Below are 22730 nucleotides of genomic sequence, written 5' to 3'. Positions count from 1 at the left end.
GGTTAGCATTAAAGTTAATATTTATATCTTAATTATCGGTTTCGGTACGGTTTTCTAAATTGATCAAGCTCGTAGATTTTAAGGGTTAATTCCACGCTAGGTCTAGCAAAATCCATTCGCATCACGTACATGATACAATCAACATGCTATTAGAATAAGCTTCATTTAATTAATATATCTGTTTGTTTGGGTGGCTACAGTTAATGTCATATATCATATGGCGCCGAAATAGGAAAGATGATTTTGGCTAGCCTTGGGTGTTACAATCTACATAGCAACGTCAGGGGTCAAACCACCTCACCTGCTGAAGCTGAGAGAAGCATAGACTCCATTATTCAAATCCATTTTTAACCGCCTGTTAAGGCAATCCCTCAGCCACAAGAGGCACTCAGATTACTTTGTGACCGAGATACCGTTACGATTACCCTTCTATTATATGACCTTATAAGTTAAATTTATATAGTTTATAATGCTGTATATAATAGGTCATTGTAAGGGTATCTCGACCTGGCCCCGTGATCACTAACAAAATAATCTGCATCAGGTGAAATGCTCTTGTCTTTTGTTTATTTTTCGGAGCTTTATGTACAGCGCTAAAATTGATCGTATATAGCTAAAATAAAATTGTTGCAAACATTTGCTGGTATGCAAAGAAACAATCCTACTTCAAGAGAAGAACAAATGGATCAAAATTGTAATAAATTTAGAATAAATACCAACTGTTAAATACCCGTACCTTATTAATTCATGATTACATTTTTTTAAAATTTCATTAACATGCTTTTTATTTCCATTTTTATTAGGTAAGTATCGAATACTGAATCAGTTAGTGCCGTTTGTATTGCGTAGACTACTTTCTTTGTTCATTTCATAATAGATAGTTTAAATTTTCATGAAAATTAGCATGAATCCGGAAGCATGTTGCTTTAAACACTTGTTTTCTTCTGCAATTTTTCAACGATATGTTGTTATCCTGAATACAAATGTCCTAAGTATTTCTTTTAATTTTTTCTTTTCACGCATGAAAAGATAAATCACAACTGGAAACATCTTTGTAGGAAAAATTGATATGGCACTTCACCGCAATTAACAGCATTTACATGTTCCTCAAAATTTGATAGATTTGATGAATTCCGAAAATCCTCACCTTTTTTAACGTTTAGTTAATGAATCAGCATCATTTAACACGCTTATTACACTTTGTAATATTTCATTGTTATTTTACCAGCAACATTTTGTGCCTAATGTATGAAAAATGTAACAAGAATTTGCGCTTATAAAGAATGAAATGGGGCAATAGAAGCAGAGGTATAGGGTTGAGTAAGTTTGTTTATTCATAAGTTCATCACAGTTTCATGGTTTTTAACGAAAATATTCATTAATAAATAGAGGTTAATTATTATCCATGTATCTAAGTGTCTCATTTTTCAAATCTGCGAAATATTTGCACCAGGCTAACATGAATTCTTCAAAGTTAAAGGTGCGAAATTAGTGGCAAGTAATCATAAGTCAGAATTTACCCGTCGGCCATTTTCCGTCTTTGTCACTTGACGCTTGTTGTCATTAGACGATTGTTGTCATTAAACGCTTGATGCTAATTCTGTCTCACTGAAGCGCTGTAACTGAGTGAAAGAAGGCGGTCAGTCCGGCGTTAACATCACCTTGAAGGTGTTCATTCAGTTGATAAACTTTACATGTTAGAATTAAACTAAATAGATTAAGATATAACATACATCTTCAGAAATCCAGATTTATATATTTGCATCGGAATTATTTATTTACATTTTAAGATGCAACATTTTGTGTGAATACTATATATATGTATATAAAAAGTTGAAAAATATCAGAAAAAAGGTGAGTTTTCATTTTGTTTCACAATTTGTTTTTGATAAACATTTATATTTTACATTGGTACCATTTAGCTTGAAGTTTTATGAACCAAAGGCATCAATGACAAAATTGAGTTGCTTAGACAAAAGTTACTATTCTATTCTATTATTGAATTTTTTTCCTTATTATCATTGTTATTGAAAGCTTCATGTGATTAACTTTGATGGTTTTTACATGATACATTTTGATGCTGTTTTTACATTATATATTTTGATGTTGTTTTGTACATTTTATATTTTGATGATGTTTTGTACATGATACATTTTGACGATGTTTGTACTTGATATTTTCACCAGTAAACTAGAAAGTGACTTCGATACAGAAGCTCATAATTTGAACGCTTCTTCTTGAAGATCGTACTTTACAAACATGAACAAAATAATACAACAATTTGCTGTATTTTTAAATGTATAGAATGTTATTTTGTGTGTAGTAATGTGTTAATTCGATGTTAAGAACATTATAACATTTTTTCAACTGTAGACTTTGTTTAATGTAAACATGATTTCAACTAACAGGATCGTTTCATAACATTTCCTAGATGTTTTTATGTACGTCTATATATAAAATTATCATATATATATATCTTAGCTTTAGGTATAAATATGTGATATCATTTAATGTTCATATAGTCATAATAAAAGAACGGTCCACATTTCTTTTGTTAAATCATTATTTTATATATATAAAAAACTGAACGTTAGTTTGTTCTTGCTATATAATTTTGATAGAGATTAAATATAGAGAAAGATAATCCACAGAAGATAATTGTCCTGAATCGAGTACTTGTTCATTTTCTTGGACAAAACTGTATTTTTTTAACATTTCAAATTTTTTGAAAAAAAAAAATAGATAAAATATTCAAGATGCACTTTATTTTCTTCTTCGTGCATTTTCATTGATAATAGCCACTGCTGTATTAGTTTATTCAAACGTAAAAAAGTCTGGAATGTTACGTTACAGCGTTACAAATTTATGTACTACGCGAAATAAACATGGTACGTATTAATTGCAAAACGTTACGTGATAATACCGTCGCCTTTTACGTAAAACGTAAACGTGCCGTTATTTGTACATGATTCATTTGTTGATGTACATTAAGTGCGCATTTTGTTCAGTTGATAAAGAATTATCCTAAATCTGTTCAGCTCATTAAAACGTGAATACACAATTTTTGCCGTTTAGAAGATTCAGTAAAAGGATGTAGCAATTCATCATATATATTATATATCATTTCATTTTATCATTAATGAAAATTGGTTGAAACATTTCAAGTTGCGTATATGTGTCTGGGAAAAAATAGATGAATAAAGACGACGATTCTGGTAACAATCATGGTAAATAAATATAATTCATTTTAAGTTCATAGTCTGTTTTATTCAGTCAGATCTAACGTAGACACGAGTTTATATGATAAAACGTTCCTATTTCTGTGTGCTGTTTATATGGTAAAACGTTACCACATTTGTATTTCCTGTGCGGAGTTTATATGATAGAAAATTACTATTCATGTGTGTAGTTTATATGGTACAACGTTACTTTTCCTGTGCAGAGTTATTTTGGTAAAAAGTTACTCTTCCTTTGCGTTGTTTATAAGATAAAACATTACCATTTCTGTACAGAGTTTATATGAGCCGCGTCACGACAAAACCAACGTAATGTGTTTGCGACCAGCATGGATCCAGACCAGCATGCGCATCCGCGCAGTCTGATCAGGATCCATGCTGTTCGCTTACAAACCCTATAACAAGTAGAGAAACTGATAGCGAACAGCATGGATCCTGATCAGACTGTGCGGATGCGCAGGCTGGTCTGGATCCATGATGGTTGCAAACCCATTATGTTGGTTTTGTCGTGACGCGGCTCATATGGTTTAACATAACTATTCCTGTGCACTGTTTATATGGTAAAACGTTACTATTTCTTATCGGTGCTAACAAAATGTGCAGTTGTTCAAATATCTACCGAGCGTTATAAAGTAGTAATTCTCTGGTGAAATTTATAGAGAGAAAAAATAAGTTTAACCTTAAGTTTTCAAATGTATAAGTGTAATGATCCGATGGGGTGATTTTTTTTTCAACATGACAACATGGACGCCTGTCAAAATACATCATTGAAAACATTACGCTAGCTCAGTAGATCATGAAAATGCATCTAAACGTTTGCAACCATTCCTGCATCTATTGTGATATTTTTTATTTCAGTATTGTAGTTTTTTTAATGTTTCAAGGACCATAAAAGGCGTATGTGTATGTTGGGGAACAATAAACATTTCTCTAACCGGTGCATTTGCAACAAGTTATGCGTTTATTGTCATTTTTCAAATAAAGGAGACATTATTTATGTAGACTAAGAAAAGAATATATAAATATATATATATATATAAATTTGCAATTTTACAGAAAGTCAAATAAATACATGTAATTCATGTTTTAATTGTGTAATAGGTGTCTTGTTTCTGACGTCATAAATGACGCAATGTCTGCAAAGCATGTTTTATTAATTGGCGATGCATATATTAATTTAATTACCTTCACCGTTATAATCACAAATTTTGCTGTTGTTTTGTTGTTGTTTTTGTGTGTTTCTGACGAATCACTCAAACGTGTCGCAAATTGACAAACGTGTGATTTTGATTGACACTTCAAACACTTCTAATTGAAATGACAGACAATCCGGGTGTTGCGCAATATATCAACAATGATATCCTTTACAGCGTAACAACAGCGTTGATACAATATACATATAAAATATTAAAGGCTGATTACAATTTCGATTTCAATTTTATTTATTCACTCAGATCATACAAACATGACTACATGAGGAATAATACAATTACATGTACATTATAAATGAGGCTTCAGAATCAGTATCAAAATAACATGATATATAAATTGTTAACATAAATATTGCGGGAGAGTCAGTATTAAAACAAATACTTCAATAGGGTTCTCCACTACATTAAATTTATACGATTTTTAGCTCATTTGAATCTTAATATAATTTCTTTAATAAATAAACAAAGATTTTTGTAATCTGGAATGTTAACATCAGTGTTCATAAGAAGATCAATAGAATATATATTATGTTTCTTTAAATAGTTATGTTTCAAAAAACGTTTTCTGCTGTTATCAAAACAAGGACACTCAAAAATATAATGAAATTCATCACCAATTAATCTATCACACAGTGTACAGACACGCCTGTTAAGTTCGATGTTGTTCCAACTTCCGGTTTCTACTGGCAATTTGTTATTTCTTGTTCTAAATTTTATCATGTATTGTAAAAAATTTGATGGAGTTTTTACAAAATATGTTTCAAAACAAAAATTATGTTTGAATAATCTATAATTTATGCATTTACTAGAATTCTCAATATCAGAATACCACTCATTTAAAAATAAATCTGATAATTTTTGTTTGACTGACATCGTTAACCATTTATGGTTATGAAATTCATGGTTATGCTAAATGTTATAAAGTCCACATTCATACAAAATATTCTGAACAAATTTTATCCACTGAAATCTTAATCTAGATACAGTCTGGGAGTTATTAAAATTATTTAACAAAATGCGATATATCAAACACGGTAACTTGTTCTGTCGTGGTATGACTAAGTCAGACCAATATGATATAATTCTACATTTAGTTTCAATAGATAGTGGTTTAACACCAGTTTCACCGTAAACCATACAATTTGGTGTACTTGACTTTAAACCTAGAATATATTTTAAAAATTTAAGCTGTACTCTTTCAATACAATCAATATTACCAAAACCCCATATCTCACATCCGTACAGTAGGACAGGTTTTACAATTTTGTTAAATAAATCTATTTGCATGTCAATTGGCAATTCTGACATTTTACAATTTTTTATATGACTATACATAGCTTTGGACCCTTGTTTCACGACAGATTATTTTGCTTTGAAAAAGGAACCACTTCTACTGAAAAGAATACCAAGATACTTATACTCGTCTACAACTTCTAAAAGTTCATTTCCGTAAGTAAAATTATATGACATACGTCGTCCACTTGTAAAAACCAAAATTTTAGTTTTTGTTGTATTCAGCGTAAGTTTCCAGGTATCACAATAGTTTTTATAAATATTTAAACCATGTTGTAAGTCATCTTTTGTTTCAGCAAAAATTACAGCGTCATCTGCGTATTACAAAAAGAACAGTTTTACATAGTTAAAAGCACTATCCTCTAAATCGTGACTGTAACATGTTAAACCGGAAACATTATTGTTACTAAATATCCATATAATTAAATACAATGAAAAAATAAAGATGGCGCAACGGGCCTTATTTGTCGTAAGGGATTGCATTATAGAAAGTTATTGTCTGAAATTATTTTTGTCCAATAGAATTGCAGTATTTCAAGTGAATTAAACACATTTACCTAAGTAAATCGGGGGAATTTAATCATTATAGTAAATCAACAGTTTTTATAAAAAATAATTTTTAACACTATATTGGTTAGTGTTTATTAGTAAGAGTTAACTACATTAAAATGATCGATTGGCCAATATTATAATGTAAATACTTACTTATAAACACTAACCTTTACTTTTTGATTTCGTATGGATCCGTTGTCATTTTTTTTAAATTCAAAATTGGCGGAACTCGAAAGTTGTTAGTGATGTGAGATTCATATAAGCTGTAATTTTTTATATTTAAAATAAATATGGTAAGTTTCGTTATCTAAAACGCAGCGGTAAATATGCATAATTATATGTTTGAATTTCAAAAATAGATATTAATTTTTGACTTACATTTTTCGGAAATTATAAGTAGACTAAATGGTATAAATTAAACTTTATAGAAAGAACAAGTATAGTTGCAAAGGCAATGTTAAAACGTTTTGAAACAGTTTGATAATTCAACAATTGAAAGTTATTAAGTTTTCTGTAACACTTCTTGTGTGGTAAATTATAGAAAAAGCAAAAAGGAACAGCATGCACTTCATCCTTGACACAGCCCGATACTTGAAACGTACATTTTCACTCGAACTTTTGACCCGCGGGATTTTTGTTGAGTTGAGTTACCCATTTATGTATGTAATACACAGACATCAGATATATAGTAATGAACAATAATCTTTAATTGATACGTATATTGTAAAAAATATATATGTAATAAGTTACGGATCATAACTGATTGATTCTGATTTGTAGTTAGTACACCACCAGACACAAAATTACAATTAAAAAGCAGGGAAAACGTATTGTACAAAAGTCAGAGGGGTGTATGGACTTGATTTTGTAAATGCTGTTACTGGAAGACAATTAATATACATGTCCACGGTGATAGGTTTAGTTATTACTTTGACAAATGCATGCTGACATTTCTGTGTTTGGATCATTTTCTTCATGATCGTAAAATCTGTTACATGTCAAAAATAATAAGTTAAAGTGTCAAATTGACAAATTTCTAATTTATTCACTCGTGAATTGACAGGTCGGAGGTCTTTGAAGGGTTAAAGGTGGATGTAATTTAGATGTAATTGCTTGGCAACATGTTAATATTGTATGTATCATGTGTAAGTCATTTAATTAAACATTAAAAGTGTTTTAGACAATCGCAAAAGTATGATTAATAATTAATGAAAACATATACACAATTATTACATTACAACAATTTGGTGAAATTATCTATGATTGTAAAACAAAATAAACAGTTGTAATACATTTACACCATCTAACTTGGATGGACGCAGGTGTAGTGGGTGTTGAGGGCATTATTTGACAGTTTTAAGCAACAATTGCAAAATCTAACTATGTTCACACCGTAATTTATAAAACTAATAACTTTTCTATATCTTTGGGAAACAATGATGCAAATTTGACCATCGACTGTACTTTATACATGTAACACACTGTACCATTTGCTTTCTTTTTTATTCATTCTTTAGGATAAGAGCACTATTTAACGTATGTCTGGGGCAATTGTACATTTAGGAGAAACATATTGGTCTGTTCCAATAACATTTTGTTGTCTTGTTTTCTTTCAGGTGCAATTATACTATTAGACAAACTTATGACTTTTTACATTTCTCGCATTTGTATATTTCAATATGTTTAATATAAATGTAACCTTAGTAAAGGTATCCAAAGATATCTATAAATAATTGTTTTAGGTTCAGTTTAAAACCTCGCTTTATGATTTTGTTATAATGCATGTATAAAGCGTCTCATTCCATTAGAGATTTCATATTACTTAACTGACAAATTTTCTTTTCTTACTAAAGCTCCAAATTTTCATTTTAAAATTAAGATGACAGAGCGACCATTTCACTCTAGGCATACTAGAAAGCGTTCTGTAACGCTTTTTGTATATTTTTGTATAGAAAAGGAATAATGAACGGCATATGTTTCATCCTTGACATATCCCAAAACTTGAAGCATACATATTCATCGCGGATTTTTTGTTGTTACTTTACTACCCATTTGGTTACCCATTAATGTTCTCGATATGCAAGCATCAAAGATATATTTTTGGATTACAAGTTTATTGTAAAAGATATAATATGTTAAGGAACAGAATTGATTTCTTTGGATTTGTATTTAGTATTTCACCAGGCACACACAATTACAATTTTAAGTCTAGAATATAACAAATGCCATGAGTGAAATAACATAAATACATTTTTTTATTTGTAATTCAAGAAAACAAAAAATGATTAGAATTTAATATTACTTAGAAGTTGGAAAAAAAGCAAAAAAAAAAATGTTTGCCTCGTTACCACATAGCAAATATAAATTCTTAAAGCCAGTTAAGCAGTCATTATCTCTTTGAATTAATTACGAAAGCTTAATGTCGTTAATTTAATGGCGTTAGTTTAAAGGTATAAAAGAAGTAGATGTAAAGACTCTTGCCCGAATTCGCAAAGCTAAAGTTAATCAGGCAAACTTAAATTAATATGAAAAAATAAACATGAAAAGGTTATAATGTTTCGACAAAACAACATTTACAATGTGGATATAACGGGAGGGATAGGCCATGTAAATAATGCCTTGTCAACTTGGCATACACAAAACATTTATCCATTGTGCAACCGGTGTTCACCAAAAACCGTACGTATGGCCACAAGCACTTGTTGCTAACGAAGTTTGTGGTTTTTTAATCTGCGCAGTCGTACAGAATATTAATTTTATTATTTGACACTTGTAAACAGTTCTTTATTCAATTATGATAAAATGTTGGTGCGCATAACGTCTAAGGAATGAATTCCAAAAAGACATTCTTTAACTATTGTTTAAAGTAATAAATTAGCTTTTTAGTTGAAGGCTTAATTAGACGGCAAACATGGAAAAGTTATCATATCTATTACACAGCTTCCTTGATTTATTACTTTAAACAAATTAAGAGAAACAATTACGAAAAAACGCGAAAAACATACTTAGATCATTAGTCAACATCTTGCACTTGTAAATGTAATTATGTACGTATACATTCAGTTTGATTCGTTATTTTCCGTACACATTCGGTAAAATTCGTTACTTTTTTCCGTAATAAATAACACTTCCCTTGTCATACACGAATTACACGGATAAGGCCGAAATTCAACGAATGTTTAATGCGAAGATACGTGGGATTATCATTCCGCCTTAAACATAAATATAAAAAGAAGTTTGACTGTGTTATATAAATTACTTCCCTAAAATAGTATAATACTCTCTCTTGCAAAGTGGACAAGTGCCAAATTGAATAGCAAATGACATTAAACGTTTTCGTGGTAATTTTGGGATGAACAAAGCAGGCTTTTAAAACCCTCGCGGAAGAAAATTTTTAAAATAGAACGAACCAAATTAAATTACTTCTATATTGTAAAAACTGCAAATTTAATCTTTCCGTGAAAACATATTCACCACAGGCAGTACAAGCAAGATTTTCCTGTAGTCATTAGTAAGTAATAAAGATAAGATAAATACGTGGTTATATGCAACTTCTGATTTAAAACAAAAGACATTCATTGTTGTTGCAAACTCTAATTAACTTTAATGTAAAGTGTTACAATTACATGTGTATGGTTACATTTATATTGTTACAACTACACGTTTTTGTTACACCCACACGTATATTATTACACCCACACGAATATTGTTACATCAACACGTATACTGTAAATTCTACGCGTATACCGTTACACCTACACATATAATGTTACATCCACAAGTTTAATGTTACATCTACGCGTATACTGTTAGATCTACAAGTATATTGTTACATCTACACGTATATTGCTACATCTACGCGTATATTGTTACATCTACACGTATACCGTTACATCTACACGTACAATGTTGCATCTACACGTATATTGTTACATCTACACGTATACTGTTACATCTAAACGTATATTATTACATCTACACGTATATTGTTACATCTACATGTAGGTATATTGTTACATCTACGTGTATATTGTTACATCTACACGTATATTGTTAGATCCACACGTATATTGTTACATTTACACACGTATATTGTTACATTTACACGTATATTGTTACAGTCACGCGTATATTGTTACATTCGCACGTATATTGTTACATTCACATGTATATTGTTACATTCACACGTATATTGTTACATGTTTACACGTATATTGCTACAATCACACGTATATTGTTACAGTCACACGTATATTGTTACATTTACACGTATATTGTTACATTCACACGTATATTGTTACATTCACACGTATATTGTTACATTTACACGTATATTGTTACATTTACACGTATATTGTTACATTCACACGTATATTGTTACACGTATATTGCTACAATCACACGTATATTGTTACAGTCACACGTATATTGTTACATTTACACGTATATTGTTACATTTACACGTATATTGTTACATTCGCACGTATATTGTTACATTTACACGTATATTGTTACATTTACACGTATATTGTTACATTCACACGTATATTGTTACATTCGCACGTATATTGTTACATTTACACGTATATTGTTACATTCACACGTATATTGTTACATAAACAGGCATATTGCTTCATCCACATGTAAACTGTTACATCTACACGAATCTGTAATCACTCTTAGAACAGTACGACACCGTAAAAATAAAGTTCACCGCAGCACATGAACGCGAGCTTTATTCTCATTTTACCTTTTTCTACTTACAGATAAAATATCATCACGATGCATCCCTTGCTACCATTGATTTGTGTAACAGCCACGCTGTTTAAAACGTCCATGTCTCAAAGTGAGTATAGCATACATTAAACATTAGTAGATATTCCTTTTAAAATGTAGTAATTACTTTAAAAACATATTAAAAATATGGCTTTAGAACATAGGTTATATACATAATGAGTTAATAACTTAAGAACGCAGTCCTCAGCTTCATGAGTCAATATCTTATAAGTTAACAATATATTAGTTAAGAATAAAATAGTTATTTCACGTCAAATTTTTTTTCTTGTTAGTTTCGGACTTTTTTGTTATCTACATAACTATTTATTGCATTATTTCTATATATAACTATTTATTGCATTATTTGAAGGCATAAGCTGCTCTAACCCGGCAGATGTCATGTTTCTTATTGATGGCTCGGACAGTATAAACCAACAAGAGTGGAACCAGGAGAGGAACTTTGTTGCTAGGATGATACAGGCGCTTGACATCAGTCCTAGCACTATAAATGTCGGGTTTACTGTCTACAGTTCTAGTATCGATCGCCATCTTGGATTAACTCCCTTTAGACCAAAAATAGTTCTAAACGCAATGGCTAAAATGTTGGACCATCCAACAGGAATCGCCACCAATACCGCAGCAGGTATAAAGCGCGTACACGATGAATTCCGTAACCAGCCGGCCTCGCGCAGTAGCGCGCCAAAAATAATGATTGTCATTACAGACGGATCGTCGGAAAATCCAGCAGAAACAATCCGACAGGCGCAAATGGCAAAAGCCGACGGAATACGAATCATTGCTGTCGGCGTTGGCAATAATGTTTTCCTAGAAGAATTACAAGAAATAGCAACAAATCAACAGAAGCTTTACAGAGCCCCAGATTTCGCAGCTCTAAGAGGAATAGAATCTGAGATTAGGAACATGATCTGCAGAGGTATTTGACTTTGTTCCATTTATTTGTTTAAAAATTTGGCTGAGTGGTTGCCTTTAAGGGTTTAGACACCAGAATTGCAGCAATCGTTCATCCCTGCGTGATCGTAGAAGGCGAATAAATAGGCTCCAATTATCGTAGTCTATGTCTCTTTGCTCCAGCAGGTAAGGTGGTTTTGACCTCTGGTGTTGCTACAAGTTTGTAACTACTGAGGTAAGTCAAAATCATCTTTCCTGTTTTGGCGCCATATGACCTAAATTTGTATTCGTGTGTCGTTAAACCAAATAAACAAACAAACAAAACCATTTATTAGAAGAAAAGAACACTATTTCTAGGAATAATCACAATGTAAAAATACAATGGTTTATATAGATTAAAGTAAGATATTACTCATATAGTGGGGAAAACTTATTTTTGTTTTATCTGTAGTTTAGACTTAAATTTTCCTCTTTGGTATTCTTTTTAACATCATATGCTTTAAATATTCTCAAATGAAATATCAAAAAGTGGATCTTTAACGTTAATTATTATTATTATTATTATTATTATTATTATTATTATTATTATTATGTTATTATTATTATTATTATTATTATTATTATTATTATTATTATTATTATTATTATTATTATTATTATAATGATGATAAAATGATGGTTATAATTATTATTATGAAACATACTATGATGATGATGATGATGATGATGATGATAATTATTATTATTATTATTATTATTATTATTATCATTATATTATTATTATTATTATTATTATTATTATTATTATTATTATTATTATTATATTATTATTATTGATGATGATGATGATGATAAAAATGATGACAAAAATGATGGTTTTTATTATTATGATGATAATATGATGATGATGATGATTATAACTATTATTTTATTATAATTATTATTATTATTATCATTATTATTATTATTATTATTATTATTATTATTATTATTATTATTATTATTGTTATAATTATTATTATTATTATTATAATTATTATTCTCATTATTATTATTATAATTATTATTATTATTTATTTATTTATTTATTTTTTCTGTATTATCACATAATTATGTACTTATTTTTCGTCAAATGCTGTATGAACTTTTTGATGTGATTTTCTTCAGTAATTACAACAACAATGTCACCGAGGTTTACATTAATTCCACCAACACCACCACCAGAGTTTATCCCAGTTAGCGGAGGTAAGTAATTAATTAACCAAATAATTATGTTGCTTAATAATTATAATTTCTAAGATCCCTAAAAACGTTTTTTGCATGGAAATTGAATTCTTAACCATTTAGAAATGAATAATCAGATTGGTTGTTTAAGCATAGTATTATTACTCAAAAGTTAGATTGTAAAAAAAAACGAAGCTTATTTGATCCTCATTCGTTTGAGTGCTATGATGTTTGGAGTCGTGAAATTATTCACTATGTTGTATCCAAACATATGTTAGGTAGAAATCTACCAAATAATGTGAAATCTATGGTGGCTGATTTGTGCCATCTCGTTTTATTGATCTGCGGGGCGCCAGACGAAAACACGAAAATACGACAAAGTGACAGTTTTTTTCGTTCTTTCGCTTCGCCGAAAAAAACGACAAAGTAACCGTTTTGTTTTCCCCTTGCGCCCCACGGAGCGAAAAAAATACGGTATGGCATAAATCAACCACCATCTGTTCATTAAAATAAAATGATGACCTTGATCTAAGCACGTGTTTGTTTATAAAAAAGATTCTGTGCATTTATTGGTACACTATTTCAGACCGTCTATGTAATAACCCAGCCGACATAGTTTTCGTCGTCGACGGCTCAGACAGTATTAATGACTTAGATTTCGTGAGATTGAAGACTTTTGTAGCCAACTTAATTGACAACTTTGAGATTGGTGCAGATGCAATTCATGTTGGTATTATTGTTTACAGTACTTTGATAGGAGAAAAAGTCGGGTAAGTTGTTTTTATAAATGTGCGATCTTTTCTTTTTGTTCGGGTTTGTATGCCCCTTTTGTCTTAAAATAACGTTTCCTTATGATAATTTCTGTAGGATTTATGTCACATCGACATTAAACAAGTCATATGGAGACTTTATAGCTGTACTAGTACAGAAATACCCCAGGTTTCCCTCTGTGCATTACTATAAGCATGAGCTATCGACAAACCTTCCGTAACATAGCTGGAAAGGTCTCGCGGAGATGGTAACTGGCAAATCCGTGCTAGTTTAAAGACCGTTTAACGTTTTCATTTAAATGCTTTAATAATTAAAATTATAACAAGTATCTCAACAAAACGATCGAACTGGAAAATATTATGATTTAAAACAATATACAGGTAACAAAATCTGCTAATGATTATGACCATGGAGGCTTTATAAGCTCATAGTAGTATTTTGTTTTACTTTAAAGTAATGTAGAAATATTTAAAACTGAAAAACAACGTAACGCAAAATGATTGAGTTGAAAACAAACGTAGAAAGTTAATCTTACATTTGTATCCATTCAGACTTTTCCCGCCAAAGAATAAATTTATCTTGAAAGCTCTAGCCAATAACTTGGAGCATCCGAAATTCGGTACTGATACAGCGGCTGGTATCCAAGCAGCTCGTGAAATGATCAGTCAACAAGGTCGTGCAGACGCTCCGGAAATGATCGTTGTCATCACAGACGGTCGTTCAACAAATCCAAGAAACACAATAGTTCAAGTATGTAAAAGAAAATACCAAAAAAACAAGAAACAAGTTTTCAAAAGTCCTTCCAATGTCAATCTCATCATAAATAATTAATGAATTACAATACAAAATAATTGTTGGTATATAAATATTGTACTGTTATTAGATATTGTATTGTAGGATTTTTCTTCTAAGGTTATTTCTTCCCGAACTTACAAGCACCGTTATAGGCAAAAATAAAACCTTTGTTCAAAGAGGCTCCTTTACCCAAATACAAAACAAATAAATAAAATGTTATTACATGATTTCACGTTTGCAGCGAATGCGTCAAGTGGTAACCTTACATTTGCTACATTGTAAGACCTTTGGGAACTAATATCACGATTGAAAATATGAAAAAAAGACTACATGTAAAACTATTCTACAGGAAAGTTAATCATTTCGTTGTTGTTGTTTCCAGGCAAGTATAGCTAAGGCCCAGGGTATCACTATGATAGCTATTGGTGTGGGTCAGGATATTTTCTCCGAGGAGCTGAACGAGATAGCTAGTAGTCCAAAATATGTCTCCAAAGTCGCCGATTTCCGAGCTTTGTCAAACACCGTCAACGTAATGAGAGACTTAATCTGTACTTGTAAGTTTTTATATATTCGTAAAGTTTCGGCAGTTTTCGCCACTTATCGTACCATTTTAAAAAATTCGACTAATGGCATATAACAGTATATTCGTAAAAGTTCGGCAATTTTCGCCACTTATCGTACCATTTCTAAAAATTTGACTAAGGGCATATAACAGTATATTCGTAAAAGTTCGGCAATTTTCGCCACTTATCGTACCATTTCTAAAAATTCGACTAAGGGCATATAACAGTATATTCGTAAAAGTTCGGCAATTTTCGCCACTCATCGTACCATTTTTAAAAATTCGACTAAGGGCATATAACAGTAATTTCGTAAAAGTTTGGCAATTTTCGCCACTTATCGTACCATTTCTAAAAATTCGACTATGGCATATAACAGTATATTCGTAAAAGTTCGAGCAATTTTCGCCACTTATCGTACCATTTTTAAAAATTCGACTAAGGGCATATAACAGTATATTCGTAAAAGTTCGGCAATTTTCGCCACTTATCGTACCATTTCTAAAAATTCGACTAAGGGCATGTAACAGTATATTCGTAAAAGTTCGGCAATTTTCGCCACTTATCGTACCATTTCTAAAAATTCGACTATAGGCATGTAACAGTATATTCGTAAAAGTTCGGCAATTTTCGCCACTCATCGTACCATTTCTAAAAATTCGACTATAGGCATATAACAGTATATTCGTTAAAGTTCGGCAATTTTCGCCACTTATCGTACCATTTCTAAAAATTCGACTAAGGGCATATAACAGTATATTCGTAAAAGTTCGGCAATTTTTGCCACTCATCGTACCATTTTTAAAAATTCGACTAAGGGCATATAACAGTATATTCGTAAAAGTTCGGCAATTTTCGCCACTTATTGTACCATTTTTAAAAATTCGACTAAGGGCATAAACAGTATATTCGTAAAAGTTCGGCAATTTTCGTCACTTATCGTACCATTTCTAAAAATTCGACAAAAAGCTATATTAAAAAGAGCTCACAGTTTTCATAAAATACGGAATAGTTACGAAATTTGCCGATGGGATACCGTAATAATTAAGGCCGTAGTACAAGACACAATACTTATTTCATAGCTCAGTAACAATACGCTGTAAATTGAGTAGTTCGAAAAACAAATCGTGAAAAGTTGCAAATAAATCTTGCAACATTTATAATCTAAATAACAAAACAGTGTCTCACCCTCGGGAAATACTGCATGATACTTAATTTAGTTTGAGTAACAGAAGATTGACGTCTCAGTCGTTAGGTGATAACAAACGTAACAAGTGAAAATTATCTATTTTATTTTTTTCATTTCAGCAATTACAACACAGGCAGTGAGCACAACAACAATGATGCCGCCTACACCCCCGCCTTATATCCCACCCCCTGCAGACGGTAATAAAATATACTTCACATAATTGATAAGTTGAAATAATCGAAAATCCGAATATAGTGATAGACGACAACTACTCAACTTTGATCTAATTCGGCTAATACCGGGTATTCGAATAAAACGGTTGTCGAATAACCAGGGTATTGACTGTACATCGTATTTGAAATGAGGTATGCAATGGTAGAAAATCAATCTAAGCGGAATCACCTTAACTGTGTCAGTACTGGCCATGTACATGTATGATGCACCTTATTGTTTAATTACATCTCTTCTTATCTGTTTGTATCATCAAATACATTAAAGGAATATTTTCTTTATTTCAGGACTTATTTGTAACGTACCTGGTGATGTCACATTTATTCTTGATGGTTCAGACAGTATTGCCCCCAATGATTGGATAAGACAAAGGAATTTCGTGAATAATCTAATCAACAATTTAGAGGTTAAAACTCGAAACATGAAATATAATACTCTTAAGTGCATTACATGAAAGACATTTGAGCCGCGCCATGACAAAACCAACAATGGGTTTGCGACCAGCATGGATCCAGACCAGCCTGCGCATCCGCGCAGTCTGATCAGGATCCATGCTGTTCGCTATCGGTTTCTCTACTTGTAATAGAGTTGGTAAGCGAACAGCATGGATCCTGATCAGACTGCGCGGATGCGCAGGCTGGTCTGGATCCATGCTGGTCGCAAACCCATTATGTTGGTTTTGTCATGACACGGCTCATTTCATTGTTACCAATACATCTTATTTACTATTTAACCAAACAGTACCATAAACTAATGATTTTTATAGGAAAAGCTATTTAGAAATTATAACGTTGTATTTTGTAACGTCCATTCTCATTGGACAACCGTTAAGTTTAAATTATCAACAGTGATGTAATTTATTTGACAGGTTAAATGATCGTTTGTTGAGGTTTCTGCTATACATTGTTAACTCTTACCTAGCGTCTACAGTTACAAAAAAGGAACAGTCGTTTAAACTGGGCCATAGATCCTTTAAAGAACACACACAAAACACTTTATTGTTATCAATTATATATCGTGGTCAAATATCTATTCTTTTTAAAAAGCGGTGACATATCTTTTCTCATTATTCAGGTAGGACAACCTTACATCCACGTGGCTGTAGTTGTGTATAGTTCTACAATAGGAGAGGTGATTCCCCTCATACCGTATAAATCCAAACCGGTTCTCAACATGCTCGTAGCAAACCTCACGCAGCCGAGATTCGGTACAGACACCGCCCTGGGTATCCAGAAAGGGAGAGAAATCTTGAAGATGCAAGGCCGACGAACAAACACCCCAAAAGTTATAATTGTCGTTACTGACGGAAAATCTACATTCCCGGATAACACGATGATACAGGCCAATATGGCAAAAGCTGATGGTATGCTCATTCATTATGCTTATTTATATCATCCAATCGTTCCTTAAGTTGTAACACGTCACCGTCAAATATATTTCCAATATTGCGGACTAAAGTACCCAATATATAAAAGTCTTATACTGAATTGCTGCTTTAAATGTAACACGTAACACGACATCTTCCCAACACATTTTTTATATTGGATTCTAAAGTATTACATCCAATATAAATATCCTATATTAAACATTTGAGTGTGTTTAGCATTTTACATATAACGTATGAGAGCTATAAACGACAATAGATTCTGGATGTTAAGGAACACCATTGATTGACGTTTCTTTTCAGAATCACTGTAGCCTAAATACAAAACAAATAGGTAATTTGGCAATGTTTTGTACCAAACGGAATAAGTTGTGACCCGTTAACAGCTTCATAAAATCATATTGAACTTGGCATCCGGCTCGTCCAATATGGTGTTTCCGCCTGTTTACTCAAAATATATATTCCATATTGTACAGTTTAGTGGTAAAACACCCATATAAAAGATTATTTTTTATGTTTTCTTTGAATCTGCAAGTTTATCATTGTTACGTTACTAGAATACAGTTATATTTGTGATAATCGATGCTGTTTATTATTCTTATTATTGTTTTATATTTTGTTTGATCATTTCAATGGATTGTATATATCATATTGTATCATCTTTTATTTTAGGTTATACAGTTATATCTGTGGGTATCGGGGCTGACATCTACTCTGATGAACTGGTAGATATTGCCAGTTCTCCAAGCCAATTCTTTAAAGTCATAGATTTCGCTTCCTTGTCCAACATTATTGCTGAATTAAGAGACAGAATTTGCCAAGGTAAGTTATGAAGATTGTTATTTTCTATGATACTCTAAAAACTGTGTCACGACAAAACCAACATAGTGCGTTTGTGACCAGCATGGATCCAGACCAGCCTTCGCATCCGCGCAGTCTGATCAGGATCCATGCTGTTCGCTTACAAACTCTATAACAAGTGGAGAAACTGACAGCGGGATGCGCAGGTTGGTCTGGATCCATGCTGGTCGCAAACCCACTATGTTGTTTTTGTCGTGACGCGGCTCATATATTGTGATGTGAAATGATACATGCTTGTTAATTTTCTAAACAAAATATGTTTCAACTAAATGCATTCAATAAAACTCTACTAACATTTCAATGCATCTTTCTTAAAAATTGATATATTTAAATTGTGATTTATTCATATGGTTATTTGAATTATATGAATTGTACTCTTAGTTGTCCAGACCACGACAGAGGCCCCGCCAACAACACCTCAACCAACTACAACAACAACACAGATGACAACACCGTTCCCTGTTCGTCTGGAGCCATGTACGTTTGTTTGTTTTGTTGTTTTTCTTTTCAATTTGTGGAATATGACATATGACATGATATAAGGAAAGGGAAAAATTGAGTTTTTCAGAAAGCAAGAAAATATGAAATATACCTTCAATAAAAAAGTATAAAAAAAACAGTCCAAGGAGATGTTCAAAAGATAGCTGATTTCTGACAACATTTTCATACGATGCCACCGAATGTAGGGTAATACCTTTGCCAAACATGTGTTATGATCAAAGCTCCGTCTTCATTACCAATCGCGAAAGCATCAACGAGGGGCACATCTTTAAATCCAAAATTGTGTGAGTACGTAGTAAAACCAAACAAAAATAAATTTAAAAAAGACATGATTAAATGAATGCAGACGATAAATGTATTTGTTTGTAGGTATTGAGAGTCGAACCGAAGCAGATATCGTTTTCCTGCTTGATGGACAAAAGAATATCAGCCCATACAGCTGGATGATGGGAACTCACTTTGTCTCCAACTTTCTCGATGGAATTGAGATAAGACCAGATTTCGTGCACGTGGGTGTAGTCATTTCAGATCGCTTGAGAGGCGACGAGATTGGAATTTCTCCATTTAAATCAAGGTAATGTTGCACAAAAATGCTGTAAATTAACATGATACATTAATAATTTTTCTGATAATTCTTAATGAAACAATGAAAATATGTAAATATAATAGTCAGCTACTATCATATGATTTAAGAAATGTCCAAAAATTTTTTTTTAGTGTGATATCAGTTGCACGAACCATAACTCTCCTCTGTTTTTCAGAATGCACATGAAAGAACTGATTCATGGTCTGATGCGTCCAAGTGGAGATATGAACACGGCAGCGGGACTCCGGGCAGTTCAAGATATATTTAGAAACCAAGGCCGTAGGAACGCCGAAAAAGTTGTGGTGTTCGTAACTGACGGAAGTTCCCGATCTATGGCGGAAACAAACATGGTAAATGAATAGGATAAAAGTTTTCAAATAATAATCAATGCATAAAAAGTATTCCTATCGATTAAACCCTGGTACTTTCCATTAGAGATTAATGATTATATAGCCCGAACAATGATAGGTGGAAATTATAAGTGACAAAAAATCTAAATATTCTAAATTTAGCATTAATTCCATTGGTTTAAGTTGCTACATAATGTTCATTAATCTCATCTATGTATGTTTTTTCTCAAAAACCACTGAACATGTCTGTTGATAATTCTTTTCAGGAGGCTAGCCGCTTGAAAAGCCTGGGAGTGGATGTTGTTTCGGTGGGTGTTGGAGACAAGGTCAATCTTGCTGAACTTACCCAAATGGCAACAAATCCTGCGTTAACTCTAAGAACCCGGAACTTCGATCAATTCTTTGGACTGTTGCCAAGGTTGCAAAATGTCGTCTGCGAACGTAAGTACTATCTTAAATCTGAAGATATTTTTTTTACATTTTTGTTGTTAACACTAAAAATATATAAATAAATAATGTTATGTATAATTGGTTCTTTTGATTAAAATTTAAAGAAAATGAATTCAAAAATTTACATAAGTTCTGCACATAACTGCAAAAGCACTCTTGGTTACAAACAACTAAATCGTCTGGTAGCGGTTACGTCACGCTTTGCTACTTTAACTGTACTGATCAGGGTAAGTAACCGCTGCGGGGAGTTTGCCTATAACATTTACCACGTAACAAATTTTTTACCGTTACCTATGTAACAATACACATTTCTAAGTCACATGGTACAGATCGCATTAACAGTAAGAATATTATTGTTATTGAATATTGTTTTAGCTTAGCTTATTGAAAATCAACATTACAAAATGGTGATAGGTAATAAACTATATAAATACACTGTATATCAATTCTGTTTCTTTCTAAGATAATGGTATAAATAAAGTACAAAATAAGAAGATGGTTTTATTCTGTTATATATAAACTTGTAATGTCAATTTTCAGTGTTAAGGAAACCAGAAACAACAACGATACAGACAACAACACCTAGTCCAGGTATAGACATAATTATTCTAATCATTATCAAAACACTTTAAAATAATTCAATATTGTTCCTTAAAATAACAGATATAAATCCAATATAATATGTAGTGGATATTGAATTAGTGCATGTTCAATACTGAATTTATTGAACGTGTTGAATCGAATTATATTATGTGAGCCCTGTGCGAGCAAGATATTACTTTATTCAATAAATTCAGTAATTAACCTGTACGAATATAGTATTCAATTTATTACATACCCAAAATAAAAACTGTTTAAAGTGCAGAAGAATCATTTTTTCATTGACTAGTCTTTAGTGTAACGCTTACATTTGGCGCGTCTTTACACTATGTTTGTATAACGCCAATGACGTCACATCAAAATATATACACGGTCGTGCAATACCATTTTTACGAAGTCGCAAAATCGGCTCGTGAATGTGATACATTATATCACAGTATTTATAATGATATGAAATATAAAATAACAACATTGACGAATTAGTAAAAATTCTACTTACCCAAGTTTTCTTAATTCTGAAAGTATTTTTTATGAATACGTGGAATATTGTATAACCAAAGGGGTGATTAGAAACCTTTATATTTATAACTATTTCTTAAATTTCATTATCTGAAATAAAATTATGCGAAATAGTTGTAGATGCGTTTCATTTATTTCCATCACGGCATTCTCTTTCTTTTCCTAAGGTTTATGCGACGGCTGCCTTATTGACCAGGGTGTTGGATTCAACCCATATCCCGGAGATTGCACAAAGTTTGTTCAGTGCTGGAAACAAGGTGACACTATCATGTCGCTCGTGCGCTCGTGCCCGTTCGGTCAGTTCTGGGACGCTGATGCCATCACGTGCAGACCATCGTTCCTTGTAATGTGCACTGCAGGTTAGTTAATTTGTTAATTTCTACTAACATATAAATGTTTATTTGAAGTATTTATAATAGATACATGTAGATTTTTGAACTGACAGTAATTATACCGGTATTTTATAAGATCAGATACAAAATTTAATGTACATGTACATTAAAACTACCTTTAAAATGATCAAGCAATCTAGTAATTTTTTGATAATAAACACATGTACCTTAATTTATTTACCTGTTTTGACATTACGTTCGCAGAATCGAACTTGAGATAAAATAACAGACAAAACGGATATATGTTCATTTGAAATGATATAATATATACATTCTATGAATTTTTTCTTCTTGTCTTTTTGTAACTTTTTTTGCCTTCACTAATCTACAAGAACTTCCC

At 31.7% G+C, this 22730-nt stretch overlaps 1 protein-coding gene across 1 annotated transcript in view; it reads left to right on the top strand.

Annotated features, from left to right (window-relative positions):
• The first annotated feature begins 1610 nt into the window (after positions 1-1610).
• LOC132739484 (uncharacterized) overlaps positions 1611-22730 on the top strand; it is a 35548-nt gene continuing 14428 nt past the window's right edge. The window contains exons 1-17 of the mRNA XM_060727200.1: positions 1611-1854; positions 11059-11138; positions 11439-12002; positions 13145-13222; positions 13788-13971; positions 14524-14722; positions 15150-15321; positions 16636-16713; positions 17035-17153; positions 17822-18110; positions 18804-18953; positions 19374-19469; positions 19863-20067; positions 20255-20429; positions 20696-20870; positions 21420-21470; positions 22166-22357. Coding sequence (XP_060583183.1) covers positions 11075-11138; positions 11439-12002; positions 13145-13222; positions 13788-13971; positions 14524-14722; positions 15150-15321; positions 16636-16713; positions 17035-17153; positions 17822-18110; positions 18804-18953; positions 19374-19469; positions 19863-20067; positions 20255-20429; positions 20696-20870; positions 21420-21470; positions 22166-22357 — 2791 coding nt within the window. The 5' untranslated portion in view covers positions 1611-1854; positions 11059-11074. The remainder of the gene's footprint in view (positions 1855-11058; positions 11139-11438; positions 12003-13144; positions 13223-13787; positions 13972-14523; positions 14723-15149; positions 15322-16635; positions 16714-17034; positions 17154-17821; positions 18111-18803; positions 18954-19373; positions 19470-19862; positions 20068-20254; positions 20430-20695; positions 20871-21419; positions 21471-22165; positions 22358-22730) is intronic.

The sequence above is a fragment of the Ruditapes philippinarum genome, unplaced genomic scaffold (genome assembly GCF_026571515.1).
Source record: "Ruditapes philippinarum isolate M1 unplaced genomic scaffold, ASM2657151v2 ctg6457_1_1_1_1, whole genome shotgun sequence".
Lineage (NCBI taxonomy): Eukaryota > Metazoa > Mollusca > Bivalvia > Venerida > Veneridae > Ruditapes > Ruditapes philippinarum.
This window is presented reverse-complemented; position numbering and strand designations above follow the sequence as displayed.